Source organism: Capra hircus, chromosome 18 (assembly GCF_001704415.2).
Source record: "Capra hircus breed San Clemente chromosome 18, ASM170441v1, whole genome shotgun sequence".
In the NCBI taxonomy this organism is placed as follows: domain Eukaryota; kingdom Metazoa; phylum Chordata; class Mammalia; order Artiodactyla; family Bovidae; genus Capra; species Capra hircus.
In genome coordinates this window covers 2,767,371-2,790,598 of record NC_030825.1, presented here as the reverse complement: position 1 = coordinate 2,790,598, position 23,228 = coordinate 2,767,371, and the positions used below count along the sequence as shown (strand labels likewise).

At 48.3% G+C, this 23,228-nt stretch overlaps 1 protein-coding gene and 2 pseudogenes across 7 annotated transcripts in view; 2 read left to right on the top strand and 1 right to left on the bottom strand.

The window, feature by feature from the left end:
• Positions 1 to 23,228, top strand: part of IL34 (interleukin 34) — a 60,683-nt gene that overhangs the window by 31,521 nt on the left and 5,934 nt on the right. For 6 of the 7 annotated variants that reach the window (XM_018061673.1, XM_018061670.1, XM_018061675.1 and 3 more), the window contains 2 exons: positions 16,561 to 16,960; positions 22,854 to 22,987. In XM_018061673.1, the coding sequence (XP_017917162.1) occupies positions 16,933 to 16,960; positions 22,854 to 22,987 (162 nt within the window). In that variant the 5' untranslated portion in view covers positions 16,561 to 16,932. Of the gene's footprint in view, positions 1 to 15,480; positions 15,499 to 16,560; positions 16,961 to 22,853; positions 22,988 to 23,228 lie in introns of those variants that run through there. The other variant, XM_018061674.1, reaches the window with a different exon arrangement.
• LOC102173680 lies at positions 2,291 to 3,893 on the bottom strand (annotated as a pseudogene).
• On the top strand, positions 3,902 to 5,772 carry LOC102173408 (annotated as a pseudogene).

Here is a 23,228-nt window from a genome sequence, read left to right as displayed (position 1 = left end):
TCATATCAGACATCTTGGCAGAGCTGCTATCTGCTACTGACTCTGTTTGCCTCATGGGAAAAGGCTTGATCAGATGGAAATGTGAGTGAGAATATCACACTTAGCAACCCTCGATAAATTAAAGAGTCTAGACATTAAGCATCGGTAGCTACCAACATCGGAGAAGAGTGGACCTGGCACCACCTGTAGTTGTGACAAAGGATTTAAACTTTGTCTGATCCAGTCTGCAACGTGCAAAAAAGCACAGGACAGAGGGACATGTTGAATTGCACCACGAACGCATAACCAGCAAACCTAGACTGGGGGCACTCTTGGACATGGATCCTGGGTTCTTTTTTTTTTTTTTTTTTTAATTTTTTAAAAATTTATTTGCTTGGGCCGAGGCTTAATGGTTGCATGTGGGATCGAATTCCCTGACTAGGAATTGAACCCAGGTCCCCTGCAGTAGCAGCTTGGTGTCTTACCCAGTGGACCACCAGGGAAGTTTCTATCCTGGCTTCTTCAGAGGGAAGAATGGAATGGAGAGAAATCCTGTGGGTTAAAAGAGGATTAAAAGATACATGAATTTTAAAAATGGGCAAAGCTAAAACCTTTACTGTCTAGGGAAGCACACTTGGTTGATAAAACCAGAAGGAAGCCTGACAAGTGTTTCTGTCATAGTCAGGGTGGTGGTTACTGTTTGGTAGTTGAGATGGGACTCATGGAGGGCCTTCTGCAGTGGCCTACTAGGTGCTATTCCTTGATTTCATGGTAGATATAAGATTTGATTATCTTACAATAATTCATTAAACTATACATTTTTTCTGTTACTTTTATATTTTATTTTAAAATAGTTTTTAAAAAGCAAGATGCGAGAGGGGACATATGAATACCTATGGCTGCTTCATGTTGAGGTATGACAGAAACCAACACAATATTGAAAGGCAATTATCCTTCAGTTAAAAGTAAATAAATTTTAAAGAATGCAGGGTGCAAAGGAATATGGGTAAAATGCCACCTTTGTAGGCAAAGAGAGGAAATATGAAAAATATGCTTGTTTTTTTAAAATGTAACCAATGTAAGGAAAAACCAAAAACTAACGAAATTGTTCTATCAGGGAGGGAAAAATAAGGGGGGAGAAAGATAGAACTTTCTGAATATGACTTTTATCGTTTAGTTTTTACTTTGAAATGATGGCATCACCGACTTGATGGACATGAGTTTGAGTAAGCTCCAGGAGTTGGTGATAGACAGGGAAGCCTGGCCTGCTGCAGTCCATGGGGTTACAAAGAATTGGACACGACTGAGTGACTGAACTGACTGACTGAACCTGACTTTAATGGATTGAAAAACAAAAATTTTAAAATTAATGAACTCAAGGTGATAACTGAAAAATCATCATTAATTACCTTTGGAAGATGTTAGGCAACAACTCATTCTGAAAGCTGGTAAGTAAAGACAAAGAATCATGCTTTTTAAAAAGTGTTATAAATATTTATTTGTCAAAATATTTTTTTAAAAAAGTGGAGTAAGACAAGGCTGAATTTCAGCTAATGTTATGCCATAATCACAGGTCATATACAAAGAACAACAGCAACAACCGAAACCCCAACTGTCCTAGCAGTTTCAGAGGATTAGCTTCAATGTTAGAGTCCAGAGCTAACGTAGAAGAGTAAAAGGTAGCTTGCCTCTACATGCCATTTTAAAGGGAAAGGAGACGTTGCAAGTAGACAGGGAGAAAGGTTCAACAGCTAAGGAAAGCAAGATAAGAGGGATTCTGCGGTTTGGGAGAAGGGGATGCCAGCAAAATCCTTACCCAGGGCTGCTCAAAGGCTGAGAATGTAAGGGTCAGAGTGAAAGGCTACAGAGACCGGTATCAGGAGGAAAGAAAAAAGCCAACTTAGAAGAATTAAAAAGAAAACAAAGAGACGTCCCTGGTGGTCCAGTGGTTAAGAATCTGCCTGCCAATGCAGGAGACCCAGGTTCTTTCTGGTCTGGGAAGATTCCACGTGCCACCGCAGAGCAGCTAAGCCCCTGACCCGCAGCTCCTGAGCCTGTGCCCTGGAGCCCACAAGCCACTACTGTTGAAGTCTGCACTCCAGAGCCCGTGCTCCACAACAAGAGAAGCCGCCGCAGTGAGAGGCCCGCACACCACAACGAGGAGGAGCCCATGCTCACCACAGCTAGAGAAAACCCACACGGCAACGAAGACCCAGGGCAGCCGAAATAAATAACAACAAAAAAAGCTTTTTTAAAGAAAACATGGTTGGTCACAACCTCCTCTGTTTACTGAGACATGAAGCAGTGGAAACATGTCAGCAAGGGGAACCACATGGAGCGAGTTCTCCTATGTGACCACAGCGTGAGGATCTGCTGTCTGCAGTAATCCTACCTCCAATCTTTCAAAGGCTGAGTACCCAGCTCAGTCTGCATACTGCTCCGGTTCGTACTGGGCCACGTCACAGAGAATTGCCTGCTGAAGCCTGAGACAGCTCACTCTCTAGCCCGTAACCGTAGCCCTCTCCACCTGTGGGGCGCACAGCCCTGCTGCAGGAGGCAGGGGGCTCCTGTCCCCTCCATCACAGGAGGAAGTGGTGGCAGTGGCGGCAGCAGTGCCTGAGTTTGGCAACAGGTGTTTGTCTGTCAGGATCAACGGAAGTGGAGCTGAGGCGGCGGGTCACAGCTGTGTTCTGGACTTGAGGCAGATGGGACATGGTCTGCCCTGCGTAGTCGCGTGCAGACGCTGCTGCTGCCACTACTGCCTCGTGAAAGTGAGCTCAGGAGCGCTCACAGTAGTCACGTGCTCTGTAGGATAGCATCATTGTAAGAAACGGATTCCCCGTAGCCCATGGCTTAAGGTATGTGCACCGCTCCATACTGTTCATTATAATTGCTTGGTAAGTCCGCCACACGACCCGTACGATCTATTGGGCACTCTTTTGACCAGGGCCCCTCTTTCTCACACTGACAGCCGCCACTCCAGTCTCCCATCCCAGGGGCAGTCCAGAGCAGCTGGCGGACAACTGCACGTGCATTCTTTTGCCTGGGAACTATCAAGGCCCCTGTCAGCCTCCACTGCACCCTCTGCCCACTCCATGTGTACAAAGGCATAGTCTTTCACAGTGTCATCATATTTGATGACTGGACCATACTCCTCAAACTTGGTTGAAGCTTCGCTCTTATCCTTGCTGGCTCTCAACTTGACGCTCACCCGCATGCAGCCAGCAGTGGCGCTGGTGCTGTGTGGCGCCCTCAGCCACTGCCTTGTCCTTGCATGCACAAAGCCACAGGTCTTAACGCTGTCACATTCCAGCACCTTCCAACACTGCTCGCCGAGTGAGCGGGCCTCCTGCCCTGTGGCCTCCCAGGGCAGGTTTCCAGTGAACAGTTCCATCATCCTGACAAGAGCCTCCTGGTGGCAGTAGCGGTGGCTCCCACATCAGAGAGAAGTCTGCATAGTGACGATCGCCACTCATGCCTTGGTGCCACCGGGTCAAGAGTCAAGACCAAATCTTAAGAAAATAGGTGAGGAAGGAATGTCCTACTTTATAAAAGAATCACAGTAATATATGTAGAAGAGAAGATAGAAAGTGACCACCGGAGAAAACAGTGGATCAGGCTGTCATCCTGAGTATGTGATGAAGGGTAAAATGTTGGTGGAAAACTTTATAATGGATGAACCATGGAGAAAGAACATAACATTCGCTCTTTAAAGTGGGACAAACATAACTTCTGTGTCTCCTGATATAATGCAACACCTCCTATGAAAATTATGCCTGAGCCCAGAGAAGCATCCTGATCTAAATATTATAATTACAGAGATAAATATGTTAAATGACATTACAGGGGTGCAATTATCCAAATCCAGAATGTGGGAAGCCTACAGGACAAGTGACTCAGTTTCTTCAATAAAAACAGAAAGGGAAAAATAAATTATTATAGATTAAAAAGTCTTAAAGGTGTTCACAATGTACCGTAAAGCTACAGAAATCAAGACAGAGTGGTTTTTGGCATAAAGATGTAAATATAGGGCATTCTCTGGCTCTCCAAGGGTTAGGACTTGATTCTTTCACTGCCGGAGTCAGGTTCAGTCCTAGGTCAGAGAACTAAGATACCAAGAGCTGTGTGGCATGACCAAAAAAAAAAAAAGATAATGGATTAATGGAATAGAGAGCCCAGAAATAAACCCATATCTACCCATGTATTTATGGTCAACTGAAATATAGTAAGGGTGCTAAGACTGTTCAGTGGGGAAAGAATCATCTTTTAAAAACCAGTGCCAGGACTTCTGGATAGCAATATGCAAAAGAGTGAAGTTGGGCTCTTGCCTAACACCATGTACAAAAATCAGCTCCAAATGGATCAAAGACCTAAATGCAAGAGCTAAAACTGTAAAAGTCTTAGAATAAAGCATGTATATCTTTGTGCCCTTGGATTAGATAGACACTTGTTTCTTAGATATGACACCAAAGTTACAAGCAACCAAAAAAAAAAAGAAGGGTAAATTGGGCTTCCTCAAATTTAAAAAGTTTTGTGCCTCAGGGGACATTATCAGGAAAGTGATATTAACAAGTGTTTGTGAGGATACAGAGAAATAAAAACCCTCATACATTGCTGGTGGGAATAAAATGGTATAGCTGTTTTGGAAAGCTGACTGACATTTCCTCAAAAAGTTAAACATGAGTAGCCATATGACCCAACAACTACATTCCTACAAATATACCCAGGAGAACTGAAAACATACACCAAGACAAAAACTTGTACACAAGTATTCATGGCAATATAACTCATAGAAGTAAAAAAAAAAAAAAAAAAAGAAAACGACCGAAATGTCCATCAGCTGATGAATGGATAAAGATGTGGTTTATCAATACATTTTGGAATATTATTGGTCCCGGTGGTGAGATGGTGACCACTACTGAGTGCGAAGTGGGAAGAGCAGTGAATGAGCCAGAACTGCTCAACCACGAAGAAACTAAGAGGGAAGCAGAGTCTTCCAAGGAGCGAGGAGGTGCACACCATGTCAAGAAAGATTACAGTGAGGCTTATCGCTATTATGCACAGATACGTTTCCTTAAAAATGCCAGCTGTTATGGGGGTCGGGCAGCCATCTAGATGATGATCGAAGGGTTCCAGAAAGCTCTGGGAGATGCACAGCAGAGAGTGAGGGTGTATGACAGTTCCGCCCAGGGACTTCTACGAGAGGGCAAATACCACCTCTCTCTAGGGAGTGCCTCGGTGGCACCTTGCGGTTTCTGGAGAGCACTAGAACTTGACTTCGAACATGCTCATGCTTGAACAATAGAAGTTCAGGAATGCTAACGCAGTTACAGAATGTGAGGAAACAGCAGGAACAGGTTTTGAGAATCGGGATTTTTGGAAGTTTGTTTCCTGTATGGACTGTTCCCTAGAATTTTCCCCTGCCTGCCACTGCTTCAGAATCATCAAAGAATATTTAGCAGTCTGAGTGGTTATCCAGAAGCCCAGTATGTGACCAGTAACATTTTGCAAACGGATCCCACCTTTGCCGCTGCTCTCTGTGTATGAGGTCTTTGCCTTTATTGTGAAGGTTGCATCGAGGAGGTGAGTTGGTTCTTTGTACAGCCTCTTGGGATGGCTCCTGACCATGAGGAGACCTGCACTGTCTGTGGAAATGCCAAAGAGCACACACCCAGAAGGATGGGAATACAACATTTAAAGAAGAAACTACAAACTAGCACATGAACTGTGCAGAGAAACTCTGGGGATAGACCCAAAAATACAAAAACATAGCATACAAATGTTCAAAGCATACAAACGTCCAAAAACATACAAATAGTTCATAAAGCTCAAAAAACCCAATCAAAAAATGGGCAAAAGACCTAAATAGACATTTCTCCAAATAAGACATACAGATGGACAATAGACATAAGTAAAGATGCTGAACGTCACTAATTATTAGAGAAATGTAGACCAAAACTGCAATGAGGTATCACTTGACACCAGTCAGAATAGTCATCATTATAAAGTCTATGAATAACAGATGTTGAAAAGAGTGTAGGAAAAAGGGAACCCTTCTACACAGTTGGTGAGAATATAAATTGGTGTACCCGCTAGAAACACAGTATAGAGAGTGCTCAAAAAGTGAAAATGGGGACTTTGTTGGTGGTGCACTGTTTAAGAATCCACCTGTCAATTCAGGAGACACAGGTTCGATCCCTGGCCTGGGAAGATCCCCGCGCACCACAACTATGAGTCTGAGCTGGAGTCTGTGAGCTACAACTACTGAGCCCATGAGCCTAGAACCCATGTTCCACAACAGGAGAAGCCTCCGTGCACTGCAGCTGGAGAGTAGCCCGCACTCGCCACAACGAGAGAAAGCCTGCTTGCAGCAATGAAGACCCTGCACAGCCGTAAATAAATAGAATTTTTAAGAAGGAAATAAAAACTAAAAATAGAACTATCATATGATCCAGCAATCCCACTCCTGGGCACATACCCGGAGAAAACTCTAATTCAAAAAGATACATGCACCCCAATGTTCATAGCAGTACTGTTTACAATAGCCAAAGCATGAAAGCAACCTAAATGTCCATTGACAGATGAATGGATAAAGAAGATATCTATTTATATCACATATAGACTAAAGACTGCAGGTGGGGGGGGAAGACATAGAGTGAACAGGGAGAGTGCTTGTGAATTTTTGTTTTATATACATATATGTATACAATGGAATTATATATAAAATGATCTATAATGGAATACTACTCAGCCATAAAAAAGAAATAATGCTATCTTCAGCAACTGGATGGACCTAAAGATTATCATACTAAGTGAAGTAAATCAGAAAGACAAATACCATATGATATCACATACATGTGGAATCTAAAATATGATATGAATGAACTTATTTACGAAACAGAAACAGACTCACAAACATAGAAAGCAAACATGGTTATCTAAAGAGAGGAGGTATAAATTCGGAGTTTGGGAGTTCAAGGCATTCTTTGGTGGTCCTGGGAGCCTTGAAACTTCTGGTCCAGGGATTTTTTTTTTTTTTTTTCAGTTTGACTAATGAAACTGTTTGGGATCCAGAAAATGCAGGCTTTCCCAGTTTTACCTTGAATGTGGACACAGGTCGCCTCCTTCCTTCATCACGTCTCCATCATGTTAGCATAGGCTTGTTTTCTTGGTTGGGTACCCTGTGCCTGTGTGAGAAGGATGACAGAAAGGGGGCCAGACTGCACACTGCAGGCACGGGAGGGGAAAGGGAAGCCACTCACTTTCAAAGAGCCGGGCCCGACTCTTGGCGACCCGTAGCCTACCAGGCTCCTCTGTCCATGGGATTTCCCAGGCAAGAGTACTGGAGTGGGTTGCCATTTCCTTCTCCAAGGGATATTCCTGACCCAGGGATCAAACCCAGGTCTCCTACATTGTAGGCAGATGCTTTACTGTCTGAGGAGGGAGGCAGAGAGTAAATAGGGAGACTGCATGTGAATTTTTGTTTTACTGTTTAAATTTATTAAAAATTTAAGAGAATAAAATGTTTTACCCTTATTTTTAAAAGATGATTTGAAGTACTGTCTTAGCCTACTCAGGCTGCCATAATAAAATACCATAGACTGGGTGGCTTAAATAACAGAAATTTATTTTCTCACAGTTCTGGGGGTTGAAGATTAGGCTACCAGCATGGTTGGTTTCTGGTGAGGACTCTCCCCTTGGGTTGCAGACAGCCACCTTCTGGATGTGTGCTCACGTGACTGCCTCTTTATGGGATCATGGAGAGAGACAGAGCAAGCCTCTGGTGTCTTTTCAGGGCACTAATCCTATTGTGTGTGACTTCCCTGGTGGCTCAGACGGTAAAGCGTCTGCCTGCAATGCGGGAGACCCGGGTTCGATTCCTGGGCCGGGAAGATGCCCTGGAGAAGGAAATGGCAATCCACTCCAGTATTCTTGCCTGGAGAATGCCATGGACGGAGGAGCCTGATAGGCTACACCCCATGGGTCTGCAAAGAGTCGGACACCACTGAGTGACTTCACTTCACTTCAATCCTATCATGAGGGCCCCACCTTCATGATCTCATCCAACCCTGATTACCTCACTAAGGTGCATTTCCAAATACCATCACAATGGGGGTTAGAGCATCAGCATAGGAATTTGCGAGGGAGGGGGACACAAACATTTGGTTTACAAGATGAATAAACTGTGAAAATATGCTAAGTGAAAGAAGCCGATCACAAAGGATAACATAAGATTTTATTTGCATGAAATGTCCAGAATATGCAAATCCACCAACTCCAGGAGCTTACTCAAATTCGTGTCCATTGAGTCTGTGATACCACCCAACCATCTCATCCCATCGTCCCCTTCTCCTCCTGCCTTCAATCTTTCCCAACATCAGGGTCTTTCCCACTGAATCAGTTCTTCGCATCAGATGGCCAAAGTATTGGAGCTTCAGCTTCACCATCAGTCCTTCCAATGAATATTCAGGACTGATTTCCTTTAGGAGTGACTGGTTGGACTCCTTGCAGACTGCAATATTAAGATATATCTTAATATTTAAAAAAAGGAAGGAAGAAGACATAGAGACACATCAGTCAGTGGACCAAAATACTGGGCTCTTGATTCAAACAAAGCAACTTTTTAAAAAATTTATTCTAATTGGAGGCTAATCACTTTACAATATTGTGGTGAGTTTTGCTATGCATTCACATGAACAAAGCAACTTTTTAAAGTCCTAAATTTTTAATTGCAGGATAATTGCTTTACGATACTGTGCTAGTTTCTGCCGTATACCAACATGCGTCAGGCGTGCTGCTGCTCAGGCAGACCTATGCCCCCCCCCAGGTGGCCACAGAGCATTGATTTGAGCTCCCTGTGTCTCACAGCAAATCTCGCTGGCTTTCCGCTTTACATATGGTGATATGTGTTTCAGTGTCATAAAGCACCTTTTAAAAAGACATTTTTTAAATAACGAAGGAAAGTTGAATATGGACTCTTTTTTTAACATTGATCTTTTTATTGAGGTAACATTGGTATATACGTTTCATGTGTGCACCATTATATTTCTGCCCTCATAAACGCCACAGCCTGCCCACCACCAAAACTTAGTTTCATTCCATCACGAGTTGCCGGCCATGCGGTTACACCATATGTCGCTCACTCTGCCCTTCTCACCCTTTCCCCTCTGCTGACCACTACTCTGTTTTCTGTATCTACATGTTTGGTTTTGTTTGGTTTGGTTTCTCCACTGGTTTTTTAAATTCAGCGTGAGCAAAATCATACAGTATATCTCTCTGACTTATTTCATTTAGCATGATGCCCTGAAGGTGCGTTCATGTTGTTACGATGGCAAGATTTCATCTTTTTATTTTTTAAATTTTTTGGCTGTTTTTTCAGGCTTGCAGAATCTTAGTTCCCTGACCAGATATTGAACCCATGTCCCCTGCAGTGGAGGCACAGAGTCCCAACGACTGGACCATCAGGGAATTCCCCAAGATTTAATGGCTGAGTAGTATTCCATTATATATATGTATATATACACACACATGTATGTATGTATATATATGCCACATTTTCTTTATCCATCCATCCGTGGATAGTCACTTAGGTTATTTCCATATCTTGGCTATTTAAAGTAATAGTGTGATGGACATAGGGGTGTATGTATCTTTTCAAAGTAATGTTTTCATATTCTTTGGATAAATACCCAGAAGTGAAATAGTTAGGTCATGTGGTAGTTCTGTTCTTAGTATTTTGAGAAACCTCTCTACTGTTTCCCATACTGGCTGCACTAGTTTATAATTCCAACAGTATATGAGGGTTTCTTTCCACAACCTCCCCAAGGCTTGTTATTTCTTGCCTACTTGGTGATAGCAGTTCTGACAGGTGTGAGATGGTATCTTACTTTGGTTTTGATATCTTTTCATGTGTCTGTTGGCCATCTGTATGTCTTCCTTGGAAAAATGTCTATTCAGCTCCTCTGCCCAATTTTTTTTAAAATTCTGGCTGCACTGGGCAGCTTGCAGAGTTTTTGTCCCCCTACTAGGGAACAACCCCACTGCCCATGTAATGGAAGTACAGAGCCCTAACCACTGAGCAGCCAGGGAGGTCCCATCCTCTGCCTAGTTTTTAATCAGGTTGTTTAACTGTTGTTCAGTTGTATGCATTCTTTGTAATAAATATTAACCCCTTAGTGGATATGCAATTTACAAATATCTTCTCCCATTCGGCAAGCTGTCTTTTTATTTTGTTGGTGGTTTCATTTGCTGTGTGGAAGCTTTGTAGTTTGGCACAGTGCCATTTGTTTATTTTTTTGCTTTTGTTTCCCTTGTCTGGGGAGACATATCTAGAAGAAATTGTTAAGACTGTTTTCAAAGAGTATACTGACAGGACTTACCTGGGGGTACAGTGGTTGAGAATCTGAGTTCCAATGTAGGAGACTCAGGTTCAGCCCTGGTCAGGGAACTAAGATCCCACCTGCCATGGGGCAACTAAGTCTGCTCACTGCAACTACTGAGCCTGCTGTAACAGAAGATCCAGCCTGCTGCAGTGAGGTCCGACGCAGCCAAATAAATAAATAGATTATATATATACACACTACCTATGGTTTCTTCTAGGAGTTTTATGGTTTCAGGTCTTACATTCAAATCTTTAATCCATTTTGGGCTGACTTTTGTGAATGGTGTGAAATAGTAGTGTAGTTTCTCTCTCTCTCTTTTTTCCTTTTGCATGTAGCTGTCCAGTTTTCCCAGCTCCATTTATTTATTTCTTTTTTAAAAATTTCATTTATCTGGCTGTTTTGGGTCTTACTTTCGGGCATGTGGGCTCTTTCATTGTGGCACTCAGGCTTAGTTGCAGCATGTGGGAGCTTAGTTCCCTGACCAGGCATCAAACCCGAGTCTCCTGCATTGCAGGGCAGATTCCTGACCACTGGATCACCAGGGAAGTCCCCCCAGCTCCATTTATTGAAGAGACTATGCTTTCTCTGTTGTATGTTCTTTGCACCTTTGTAGTAAATTAACTGTGGGGCTTATACGTGTGCATTTACTTGAACATGGATTCTGTGTTAGATGATAAGGGATTGTGCGTGCATAAGTAGCTTCAGCTGTGTCTGACTCTTTGTCACCTGATGGACTGTAGCCCATCAGGCTCCTCTGTCATGGGATTCTGCAGGCAAGAATACTGGAGTTGGTTGCATGCCCTCCTCCAGAGGATCTTCCTGACTCAGGGATCAAACTTGTGTCTCTTATGTCTCCAGCACTGGCAGCCAGGTTCTTTATCAGTAGCATCACCTGGGAAGCCCAATATTAGAGATTATTGGTTTGGAAATGTGCAATAATAGTAATTTTTTAAAACATCTTAACATACTGGTAAAATGGCATGTCTGGGATTTGTTTTAAAATACTCGAGGGCAAAACTTAGAGGACGGGTGAAATGGGAATGGCAGAGTATTAAGTTTAGAAGCTGAATAATGGCTATATGGGGCTTCCCTGGTGGCTCAGTTGGTAAAGAAGCCTCCTGCAATGTGGGAGACCTGAGTTTGATTCCTGGGTTGGGAAGATGCCCTGGAGAAGGGAATGGCTACCCACTCCAGTATTCTGGCCTGGAGAATTCCATGGACAGAGGAGCCTGGCAGGCTACAGTCCATGGAGTCTCAAAGAGTCAGACATGTCTGAGCAGCTTTCACAATGGCTGTATGAGGGTCCATTATACTATTCTCCTCTACCTTGTTTGGTTTGTTTAACAATGCTATGATACTGTTTCAAAAATTACATCAAATATAGCACAGGGACAAAAGTATTGATTGGTACAGAATTCCAGAGAGTTCATGTTCCAATAGAAGATTCTGAGCTGGGCCCTAGGGCAGTGAAAGCACACCTTTGCAGACAGCCTTCTGCATTTCATTCAGAGGAGAGAAACCACAGGAACCACTCCCAGGAGACGCTTTGGATTCAACTTGATGGGATTTTTACAAAACATTTGCAGAGATGATGCACTTCCAGACTTCATCAGTTGTCTTTTGTTGTGTAACAAACTACCCCCAAGCTTAGTGGTTGAAAATAGACAAACATTGACTATTTCTCACGATTCTGTGGGGTGGCGAGTATTCTGGGCTGACTTGACTGGGGCCAGATGGACTAGTTTAGGATGGTTTCATTCAGATGCCTGGGGCCTCCTGTAGGAAGCTAGCCTGTAATTGTTTACACGACATGAAGCCCTCCCAGCAGCAAGAGAGGACAAGCCCGAAGCCCAGGCACATCCCACTGATCAGAGCAAGTCACATGGCCCAGCCCAGACCAAAGCAGGTAGAAATAGAGCCTCACTTGCAGATGACACTTGTAGTTACTGAACAGGGAATGGGAGCCAAGGGGCCAGGCAGGGTCTGACTCAGCCCACATCTCTGGATGGCACTGGCTACTCAGATGTGGCCAAGAGTGGAGCCTGTGTGATTCATGTGCTCTGGTTCTAGAACCCTCACTCCGCTGGTAGAACAGAGGTGGTGGATGAAATGTTATTCAGAAATATAAACTCTGGGCTAACAGAAGAAAATCATTCCTATTTGTGCTTTTGTTTATCTTTTTTTTTACCCCCCATGGCCTAAACTCAGTCCTGTTTTTCTTCTTCCTCCTTAAATTGAGCATGTGTGACTCACTGCTCAGGACTGCTAGTTGCTATAATGTCCCTTCCCACATTCTCAAAGGGCAAAGTGGCTTGATTCACAGGAGGAGGTGGGGCTGGCTATTAGTCTTGGGACAGCTCCCTGCACCAGCCCTGTTTCTTCATGTCTAGGTGAGGGGGTTGTGTGGCGTGTCTCTGAGGCGCCTGTGGCCCTGCCCTGCCTACAGAGATGCGGCAGGTGGCTCAGTGCTCCATGCCCTGGGCTTTAGGTCAGGCCTGGCCTCTTTGGGAAGAAGGATGCTCTGTGTTGGTGTAATAGACTTGTTGCAAAAGTGGCCCTAATTCTTCCCATGCACCCCCATTCATATCTTTTTCTGCTTTTAACTTGAAGTACAGTTGATTTACAATGTTGTGTTACTCTCAGGGACACAGCAGAGTGATTCAGTTACACATATGGAGAAGGGACAGGCTACCCACTCCAGGATTCTGGCCTGGAGAATTCCACGGACTGTAAGAGTCGGACACGACTGAGTGCCTTTCACTTTCACATGCTCATCTTGCTCCTTTGTCTGAGGCACTGTCTGTTGACTTCCCCCCAGTGAACACGTGGCTGCCTGGCACTGCCACCCTCCCCTCCCCACACATACACACCCTCCCCAGGGCCTTTGTCCTTCCACGATCCATAAGTCATGGTTCTGTTAAATTAGCATTCACTTTTCACTTGCTACTGAGACTCTGAAAATGCTATTTGTTATTGAACTATGTAAAATAATACTCCAGCTTTTGCTTTCTTGTCCAAGTTCTCTCTGCACGAGGTTCCATAGGACTGCTCTAAGCCCCTGGGTAGAGTGGGGCTGGGGAGGCAAAGGCGATTCTCAACTCCTCCCTGCCCCTTTCCTCACCAGAGAGAGGCAGACGGACAGACAGACACTCCTGAGCTTTCCCAGGGTTCAGCAAGGCTACTCTCTTAGGGGATTTCCTCCGTGCTGCCCTCCGCCTCCCAGAGAAGGGTCCAGCTTCTGTGTCATCAGGCAGCCCCCGCTTTGCTTGGCTTCCACACATCTCTCCCATCTCCGTGGGTGGCACCCAGGGTCAGGGCTCTGCGGTGTGGCCTGAAGGGGACCATGACCCTTCTCTCACTTCCTCAGCTTCTCTGTCCCAGTCTGCTGGCCCAGGGTACATGGAAGAAGCCTTTCTGAGGGATATCTTAGTGAGGAGCTGGCCGGGAGAGTTTTGGGGTGTGGATGGGGTGCAGAGGCAGATTCTGGTGTGAGTGTAGGAGGTCTGGATCCGCGGATGTTCCGGTGGTGGGAGCAGGACAGGAGCAGGAAGCGCTGTCCAGGCCCCGGTGCACAGGACGCAGGGCCGAGGTATCTGAAGGGCTGTGGGACCGCCAGGTTACAGCATGGGCCTGCAGAAACGGAGGTTCCATCCGCACCAAAACCTGTCCACGGAGCCTCGTGGAGGCTCTGTTCTCAATCGTCAAAAACTGGTAACAAGCCAGCTGCCATTCAACTAGTGAATAGAGTCTACACAGCGGAGCACTACTCAGCAAGGAAAGGGAACAAGTGACCAACACACGCAGCATCCTGGCTAAACCCCAGATGGCAGGCTGCTATGGGGAGGGACACAGAAGGCCGCGCGCTGTGATTGCATTTATCAGGTGTTTTGGAAACAAAACTGCTGGTTGAACGAGCAGGGGTGCTTCATTCCCACCCTGGGGCCAGGGCGGGAGGACTGGTTGACTGCAGCCTGGCAGGAGGGAACATTCTGGGTGGAAGGAGATGTTTTACATCTTGATTATTATAGTGGCTATGTGGCTCTGTGCGTTTGTCAAAATCCATAGAACTGTATCCTAGGAAAAGGCGAATTTTGCTATGGGTAGTTATTACCTCAGTAAACCTAAATAAGGCAAGCACAGCGATGACAAAAAGCTTCAGCCAGGTCAGTGTTTGTGGTGATGCTGTAGCAGCAGGAAGGTTACCAGTGTGGGTCGCAGGAGGAGGAGGTTCAGGGGTGAACGGACACGTGTGTTCTCTCGTGCAGCTCTGCTGCCTGCTGGGAAGCTCCACGGGTGAGAGTCGGCCCATCCATCATTCTGTGGGGGAGCCATGGATGTCGCAATGGAGAAGACCCCCAGATCACACCTACTCTCCCCTCATGCCAACCACCTGTGGCCATTCCAGAGGGAGAGGGCAAGACAATGGAACAGAGCGGAATCAGAGGCTGATTTTCAGAGCCGGCTCTGTCACTTGCCAACTCAGCGGCTTAGAGCCTCAGTTTGCTCATCTGCAAAATGGGTACAACAAGCCATCCCTCGCAGAGCCGGGTGAGGGATAAATGATGGTGACTGTATGAAAGCCCCAAGCCCCATGCCCAGCTGTAACTTATTAGCTGGCTGTGGTTGAATTCCTGTTGCTCTTCTTACAAGCTGTGTGGCCTTGGATAAGTGTCTTAACCTTTTTGGGCTTTGAGTTCCTCATTGATAAAATGAAGCTTTATGGCCCCATAAGGTTGTTGACCAACCTAGATAGCATATTCAAAAGCAGAGACATTACTTTGCTGACTAAGGTCCGTCTAGTCAAGGCTATGGTTTTTCCAGTAGTCATGTATGGATGTGAGAGTTGGACTGTGAAGAAGGCTGAGCACCGAAGAATTGATGCTTTTGAACTGTGGTGTTGGAGAAGACTCTTGAGAGTCCCTTGGACTGCAAGGAGATCCAACCAGTCCATTCTGAAGGAGATCAGCCCTGGGATTTCTTTGGAAGGAATGATGCTAAAGCTGAAGCTCCAGTATTTTGGCCACCTCATGAAAAGAGTTGACTCATTGGAAAAGACTCTGATGCTGGGAGGGATTGAGGGCAGGAGGAGAAGGGGACGACAGAGGATGAGATGGCTGGATGGCATCACTGACTCAATGTACGTGAGTCTGAGTGAACTCTGGGAGTTGGTGATGGACAGGGAGGCCTGGCGTGTTGCAATTCATGGGGTCACAAAGAGTCGGACATGGCTGAGAGACTGAACTGAACTGAACTGAAGGTTGTTGTGAAGATTTAATGATTATAAAGGCCTTAGCTGTGGGCCTACCAGATAGTGAACACTCAGAAAAAGTCACAGCATGTTTTATAATAGAGTTGCCAAATTTAGCAAATGAAGATACAGGAGTCCCAGTTAATTTGGAATTTCAGATAAGCAGTGAATATTCTTGTAGCATAAGTATGTCCCATGCAATATTTGGGATATACTTATACTAAAAAAGTATTCACATGTGATGTGCTGTGCATTAGTCTTTCAGCTGTGTCTGACTCTTTGCCACCTGACGGACTGTAGCCCGCCAGGCCCCTCTGTCCATGGGGCTTCTCCAGGCAAGAATACTAGAGTGGGTTGCCATGCCCTCCTCCTGGGGATCTTCCCAACCCAGTAATCAAACCAGGGTCTCCTGCATTGCAGGTGGATTCTTTACCAGTTGAGCTAACAGGGAAGCCCCATTCATGACATAATTATACTAAAAAAAAGTTTGTATCATTTATCTGAAATTAAAATTTAACTGGGTACTCCATACTTGGGGAGGCAGATTTGGAATGTGAGAATGGAACTAAGCCTGAAAGTGAGTAGAGTGGTGAATGATCTGCTTTTAAAAAAATATCTCCCTGCAGGCCAAGTCATTCATCTGGTTTATCTATGATCTCCCCTCAGGAAGCTCCCCAGGTTGAACCCACACAGCCCATTCATTCCTTGGTCCTGCTTTGGTTTTAGCCCCAGGGTGTCCGCCTGTATCCTTCGAACTCGCCCCTGGACTGAGGCTGCCCTGTGGATGCCCTGTGGTCCCGCGTCCGAGCGGTGTGCCCCTGGCCTTCCTGTGGGCCCAGCCGGCCGTGGCTGCCGCCTGCACGGTCGGCTCTGCGTGCGTGCCTGTGGCCGGGGGCTGAGTGGCAGCACCACTCTTACATAATCGGTTTCTCTCCTCCTTTCTCTTTCCAGAGCCAGGTTTCACACTGAGCAGCTGCAGACGGAGAAATCAAGAGAAAGCACAAGCCAGCCGCGGATTCCGAGGCCTGCGGGGGACTCTGTCCTGCTCCGAAGAAAGACCCCGAGGCAGCCGTCTCAGGCCAGGTCTTGCTGCCATGGGGGCCACGGCCGCCGCCCGCTGGCTGCCGCCCGCACTGTCAGGCAGATAAGGGGGAGCCCTGCCTGGGGCACCTGCCGCCCCGCCCGGCCACTCCCCCGAGGCCAGCCCTTCCTCACTCCCGGCTCCCTCTGCTGACCGGGGCCATGCAGGCCCTCCTCGGGCCTCTGTGAGCAGACACACCGCTGGGGACGCGCGTCTGTGCTCTGCAAGACCCGTGCACCACCATGCCCCAGGGACTCGCCTGGCTGCGCTGTGAGTACCCAGCGGGGCTGGGGGTCCGTGGGGGCTGCCCGGGGAGGCCTTGGCCCGCAGCCGGGCTCTGCTGTAACCACGGCAACCAGGGCATTCTTCCTGGGGAGAAGTTGAGATGCTTCCCAGCTTAATGGCAAGCGCCCTCAGGGACTCCCACGCTGTCGGCCCTGTCTCCAGCTCAGACAGGCATGATGGCTGTGAGCCTTGGCGTGGGTGGGCACAGTCAGTGGGTCACGGGGACAGGGCAGGCCCTGGGGGTGGGAGGCAGGACCTCACCTGCCCAGGGTCACTGGTGCTGGGGAGCACAGTGGAGAGACTTCTGGCTTCCCTCGGGGTGGCCAGTCTGGGGTGGGGGCTTATGAAATTGTCTGGGCCCTGAGACATATGAGAGAAGCGCAGGCTGTTCCCTCTGCCTCTCCCTCCGTGAAGAGCTAAATCAAAAGGCAGGAAGAGAACAGTGGTGTTGGGGAAAAGAAAAATAGTTGAAATGAGGACAGAAAAGAAAAAGAATCTAGAAGCCTCTTGAGCCTGCTGGTGGGAGGCCAGACCAAGCTCCCTTCAGACTCCAGGACTCAATTTAATCGACTCAAATTCAACATATTTTTTCTGGTGCCACCCACGTGCCCACTGGAGAGGCACTGCCATGGTGACAAGGACCTGGGTTATCCTGTGCGTCTCTAATACCCGGCGTGGAGTTAGGTGCTGGGAACCGTGTGCTGTTTACATGAGATCTAGGGTCTGATCCTCCGAGGGATGCGCTGAGGAGCTGGGTCCTCCCCGGCCCTTGTGGAGGGCACTGCAAAGGGTCAGGATGTTCAGAACGGGTGGGAGAGCCCAGACTTGGTGTTCTGGAATTTTCCAAGTTGTGAGGGGCAGGGGGAGCAGGAGAAACAGCAGAGTGAGGTGCCACTTGAAATGGTCTCAGAGGTGGGTGGGTCTGCATCCATAGATCTGGGGAGGTGAGGACAGCACTCCTTCCAGGGAGGGGGAACAGCGTGAGCAAACCTCAGCAGGGGGAGTTCGAGGCCAGGCTGGACATCGGTCTGGGCTCGGGTGGCTGAGGCCGTGGAAGCCAGGGTTAGGGGCGGCTGACTGATGAGACGGCAGGAGCCCTGGAAGATGCGTGCTCTGGGGTGGGGGCTGGGATTGGGAGTCCCTCTGCTCTGGGGAGAGTCTCTATTCCAGCCTTCCGGCAGGAGGTGATGAGGGTCCCTTCTGAAGACGGAGGTGAAAATGAAGAGTCCTGGTGGAGGGGCATGGTGCATGGGGCGGCGTGCAGCGGCCCGGCTGTGGCGGGGGCTGTGGATCAGGAGCTCGGGAGGGGCTGGGTGCTGGACAAGGAGCAGCTGCCCCAGTGAATTGCCACTGTTGCTGCTGCTGCTGCTGCTAAGTCGCTTCAGTCGTGTCCGACTCTGTGCGACCCCATAGACGGCAGCCCATCAGGCTCCCCATCCCTGGGATTCTCCAGGCCAAGAATACTGGAGTGGGTTGCCATTTCCTTCTCCAATGTATGAAAATGAAAAGTGAAAGTGAAGTCGCTCAGTCGTGCCCAACTCTTAGCGACCCCTTGGACTGCAGCCCACCAGGCTCCTCTGTCCATGGGATTTTCCAGGCAAGAGCACTGGAGTGGGGTGCCATTGCCTTCTCTGATGAATTGCCACAGACTTGGTGAAACAGCAGAAATGCACTCTGTCACAGCTGGGGAGGTCAGCGGTCTGAAATCAAGCTGTCAGAGCTCTGCTCCCTGCGAAGGCTCTGGTGGAGGGTCCTTGCTGCCTCTTCCAGCCTCTGGTGGCTCCTGGTGTTCCTTGGCTTGTGGCCGCATTGCCCCAGGCTACCCTGCTCTGTGAGGCCACGTGAAGGGTCTTGCCCTACGCGTCTCTGTGTCCTTTCCTCGTCCTAAAAGGACACAGTCATTGGAGTTAGGGCCTACCCTAAATTCAAGATGAGTTCACCTGGAGATTCTTAACAACAGTTGCAGAGACCCTGCTCTTGGAAGGCAGATAGGCAGTGAGGCTGCAGTTCCGCTGTCCCTGCCTGCTCACCTGTGCACCGCCCTGTTTTTCAGAGTTGAGGCAGCAGGAAAGGAGCTTAACATTGGAAATGGTAGTTGGGCTGCAGGGTTGGAAGAAGTCTAAGTCTGGAAGAAGACAGGTCATTTGGGCAGGGTTTCGGGGCGCCCACGGCTGCCAGTCTGGGAAGCATGGGGGCTCCACAAGTCCCTGCTGCATGCCTCATTGCCAGGCCCTGAAGGCTCCAGACTGGGACTCGATGAGGGCAGGTGGGGTACCACTTGGGGGTGGAGTGGACAGCCAGAGGGTGCCAGCCACACTGGAAAAGAAAATTCAGTGTGGACAGACGCACTGGTTGTGAAAGAAAAGACAGAAACTAGGATTTTTATGTGACATCTCTGTGAGCCAGAGTGTGGCCCTGAGGACACCAGTCTGTGTCCTATCACTTTCTGTCAAGCACAGTCACCAGACCAGCAGCATCAGCTTGACTTTGGAATCTGTTAGAAATGTCGATTCTCTGCCCCCCACCCGACCGCCTGCCTGCTGAATCAGATACTGTGGGTGGGGCCTGGCACTCTGGGCTTTTACCAGCTTCTGCAGGAGACCCAGATGCCTGCTCCCAGTTCCCTAAAGTGCTAGAGTTCAGAGCACTGTGCATCCACACACTGGGAGCTGCCTTGTCTGCTCAAGACAGTGAACTGGACAGATGGTGCTAGAGACAGAGGCTGCTGCAGGTTGGGGAGACCCTGGGGAGGGAAGGAGTCTTGGTCTCACAGTGGGAGAGGACACCAAGGGCAGGGGCAATGTGTGGGCCAAAACCCCAAGGCAGGAATGATCTTGACAGGCAGGAGCACCCAGCTGAGGGGGCGAATGATGTAGAGACAAGGTAGGGAGCAAGCAGAAACACTGGTTTGTCTGTTCCTTGGTCTAAATATTGGTTCAAGAACATGGGAAGGGAGAGAGAGACAGAAAGTGCCAGATGGATTACCAATTTGCAAGTCTGTGGAAAATGTGGAGTCAGACTTCTATGACGGGAAGGGCTGGTGGGCTGCAGCCCATAAGGGGCACAGGGTTGAGCAGACCTGAGTTCCTGGCCTGGCAGGGGCACAGCATCGAGTAGGCGGGGGGTGGGGGTGGGGCTGGGGCTGGGGCGGACAGTGACACCCGCAGCTCAGGCCCTGGAGGGTGTAGGAACAGAAGGGTTCCCAAGTGCCAGGGAGGTGAGTGGGGAAAGTCCGGTCAGTAATTCCTGCTCACAATCAAGAGGTGACTCAGCCTGCCTGGCTAATTCGGGGGGAAAGGAAGAAAGAAAAGGAAAAAGCACAGCTTTTGGCTATAACAGTAATAGACACTAAGTGTATAATATACTCTACGACGTATAAAGAAGAGCATAACGATATCCCACAGAGGTTTGGTGCATTTCTTTCTGTTGCATTTTTCTATGCACACACACACATGTATAGTTAACGAATTCAAGTCATGCTTTATACTCAATGTGTTGCGTCATGCTTTTTTATTTTTTTTATTTTTATTTTTTTTATTTTTATTATTTTTTTAATTTTTTATTTTTTTTAAACTTTAAAATCTTTAATTCTTACATGCGTTCCCAAAGCGTCATGCTTTTTTAAACTTCACTCAGAAGTTAAAGCGTCTGCCTGCAACGTGGAAGACCTGGGTTCGATCCCTGGGTCGGGAAGATCCCCTGGAGAAGGAAATGGCAACCCACTCCAGTATTCTTGCCTGGAGAATCCCATGGGCGGAGGAGCCTGGTGGGCTACAGTCCACGGGCTCGCAAAGAGTCGGACACAACTGAGCGACTTCACTTCACTTAAGCATATCAAAAGTATTTTTCTTGTCATGAAAGCATATCATAAGTATTCTTTACCAGTGTGATTTTTATTGACTGCACTCATTATTAATGAACCTCCAGGGCTCTTGTAGTTGTTCGCTGTTATTAAATGATACTGCAGTGGAAGTCTTTGTGTCTCTCGTTTGTTTTCCTTCACATTTATTCCTAGAAATGAGTTTAATGGGTCAAAGGGTATGGACAGTTTTAAAGTTCAGTGGGTTGAAATGTGAACATTTTAAAGTCCATCAGTAACAAAAATTGCCAAAGTGCTTTCCAAGATGAGAGCATTTGCCTCGCTACTTCACCAGCACTTTAATAATTTTGTTCTATTAAAGTAACAGCAACAAAAAAACCTCTTTCTGTTTGGTAGGTAAGACATGGATCTGATTGTTTTAGTGTGAATTTATTAATGAGGTTCATTTTCAGATATGTCCCTTGCATATCCATATTTTGTTCTTTCTGCTCTGATCCGTTGAACTCTTGTTCTTATTTGTTGCTAATTTTCTCAGTATATTTTCTAAGTCTGTTCAGTTATGCAGAAATCAGTTTTTAAAGTCACAGTGACCCACAGTGGTGAAGGTGGGTAATGTTCAGATTGTTTGTATGGAAAGAGAAACAGCCTGAGTGAGGTTCAGTCAGCATCCTAGAAAGACCGCACGGGAAGAGCCGCTACACACCTGCTGGTACCAACACCTAAGAGGCATGTCAGAGTCAGACAGAGCAGGGAAGACAATGGCGAGGGTCGCCCTGGAGTCATTGGGAGAGTTCTGACTAGAATCCACAGTTCCAGAGTCTTCGTGGAAAATGCAGCAAAAAGCTTTGAAAACTCCTTGGCTCCAGACAAGGGGCAGAGGTTGCCCTGGAAAGGAGGGTGCCTGCCCCGAGGGCAGGAGTAGGCAGGAGGCTGGAGACCAACCCCAAGGCGTAGATCTGGGGGCTCTGCCAGGCCGAGGTGGGAGTGGCTGCGCTGGATGGCACATGCTTGTCTGAGTTGTGGTGCTGGAGCCCTGGCCCCAGGGAAAGGCTTCCCAGTGCTAGGACGGCCTCCTGGGGGCCCAGCACCCCCACCCTGGCCTGTGAGGACATGTCCCCTGGTAAAGGGAGGCACGTGCTCACTCTGCACACAGCTGCATGAAGGGAGGCACATGTTCACTCTGCACCCAGGTGTGTGAAGGGAGGCTCGAGCTCGCTCTGCACACAGGTGCGTGAAGGGAGGCTCAAGCTCGTTCCGCACCCAGGTGTGTGAAGGGAGGCTCAGCTTGCTCCACACCCAGGTGTGTGAAGGGAGGCTCAAGCTCGCTCTGCACACAGGTGCGTGAAGGGAGGCGCGTGTTCACTGTACACACAAGTGCGTGAAGGGGGGCTCAAGGTCCCTCTGCACCCAGGTGCGTGAAGGGAGGTGTGTGCTCACTCTGCACCCAGGTGTGTGAAGGGAGGCTCAAGCTCGCTCCGCACCCAGGTGTGTGAAGGGAGGCTCGAGCTCACTCTGCACACAGGTGCGTGAAGGGAGGCTCGAGCTCGCTCTGCACACAGGTGCGTGAAGGGAGGCTCGAGCTCGCTCTGCACACAGGTGCGTGAAGGGAGGCTCGAGCTCGCTCTGCACACAGGTGCGTGAAGGGAGGCTCGAGCTTGCTCCGCACCCAGGTGCGTGAAGGGAGGCTCGAGCTCACTCTGCACCCAGGTGCGTGAAGGGAGGCGCGTGCTCACTCTGCACCCAGGTGCGTGAAGGGAGGCTCGAGGTCGCTCTGCACACAGGTGCGTGAAGGGAGGCTCGAGCTCACTCTGCACCCAGGTGCGTGAAGGGAGGCGCGTGCTCACTGTACACCCAGGTGCGTGAAGGGAGGCTCGAGCTCGCTCTGCACACAGGTGCGTGAAGGGAGGCTTGAGCTCGCTCTGCACCCAGGTGCGTGAAGGGAGGCTCGTGCTCGCTCTGCACACAGGTGTGTGAAGGGAGGCGAGTGCTCACTGCACACCTGCAGGAGCAGTGGGAAGCAGCAGGTGCTCACGTGTTCTTGCTGGGTGTGGCCCACAGATCTTGGGATCCTCCTCGGCATGGCCTTGGGAAATGAGGGCTTGGAGCCATGGCCCTTGACCCGGAGCGACGAGTGCGCCATCACTGGCTTCCTGCGGGACAAGCTGCAGTACCGGAACCGCCTTCAGTACATGGTACCCATGGGCCCTCGCCGCTCCTCTGCCAGAGCCCGCCTGGCCCCTGGCCCCTTGCATACACCCTGGGCCCGGGCTGCACTACCTGTCCTTGCTCCTGCTAGCCGCCGCGGGCCCTCCCCGCCTCTCATCTGACCCTTGATCCCACCTCCACGTGGCCCTCTCCAGGGGAGAAGGGATTGCAGGAAACCTCGGGGGAGTCACGTATTATTAACAAGGGTGATAAGGACCTGGAATTTAT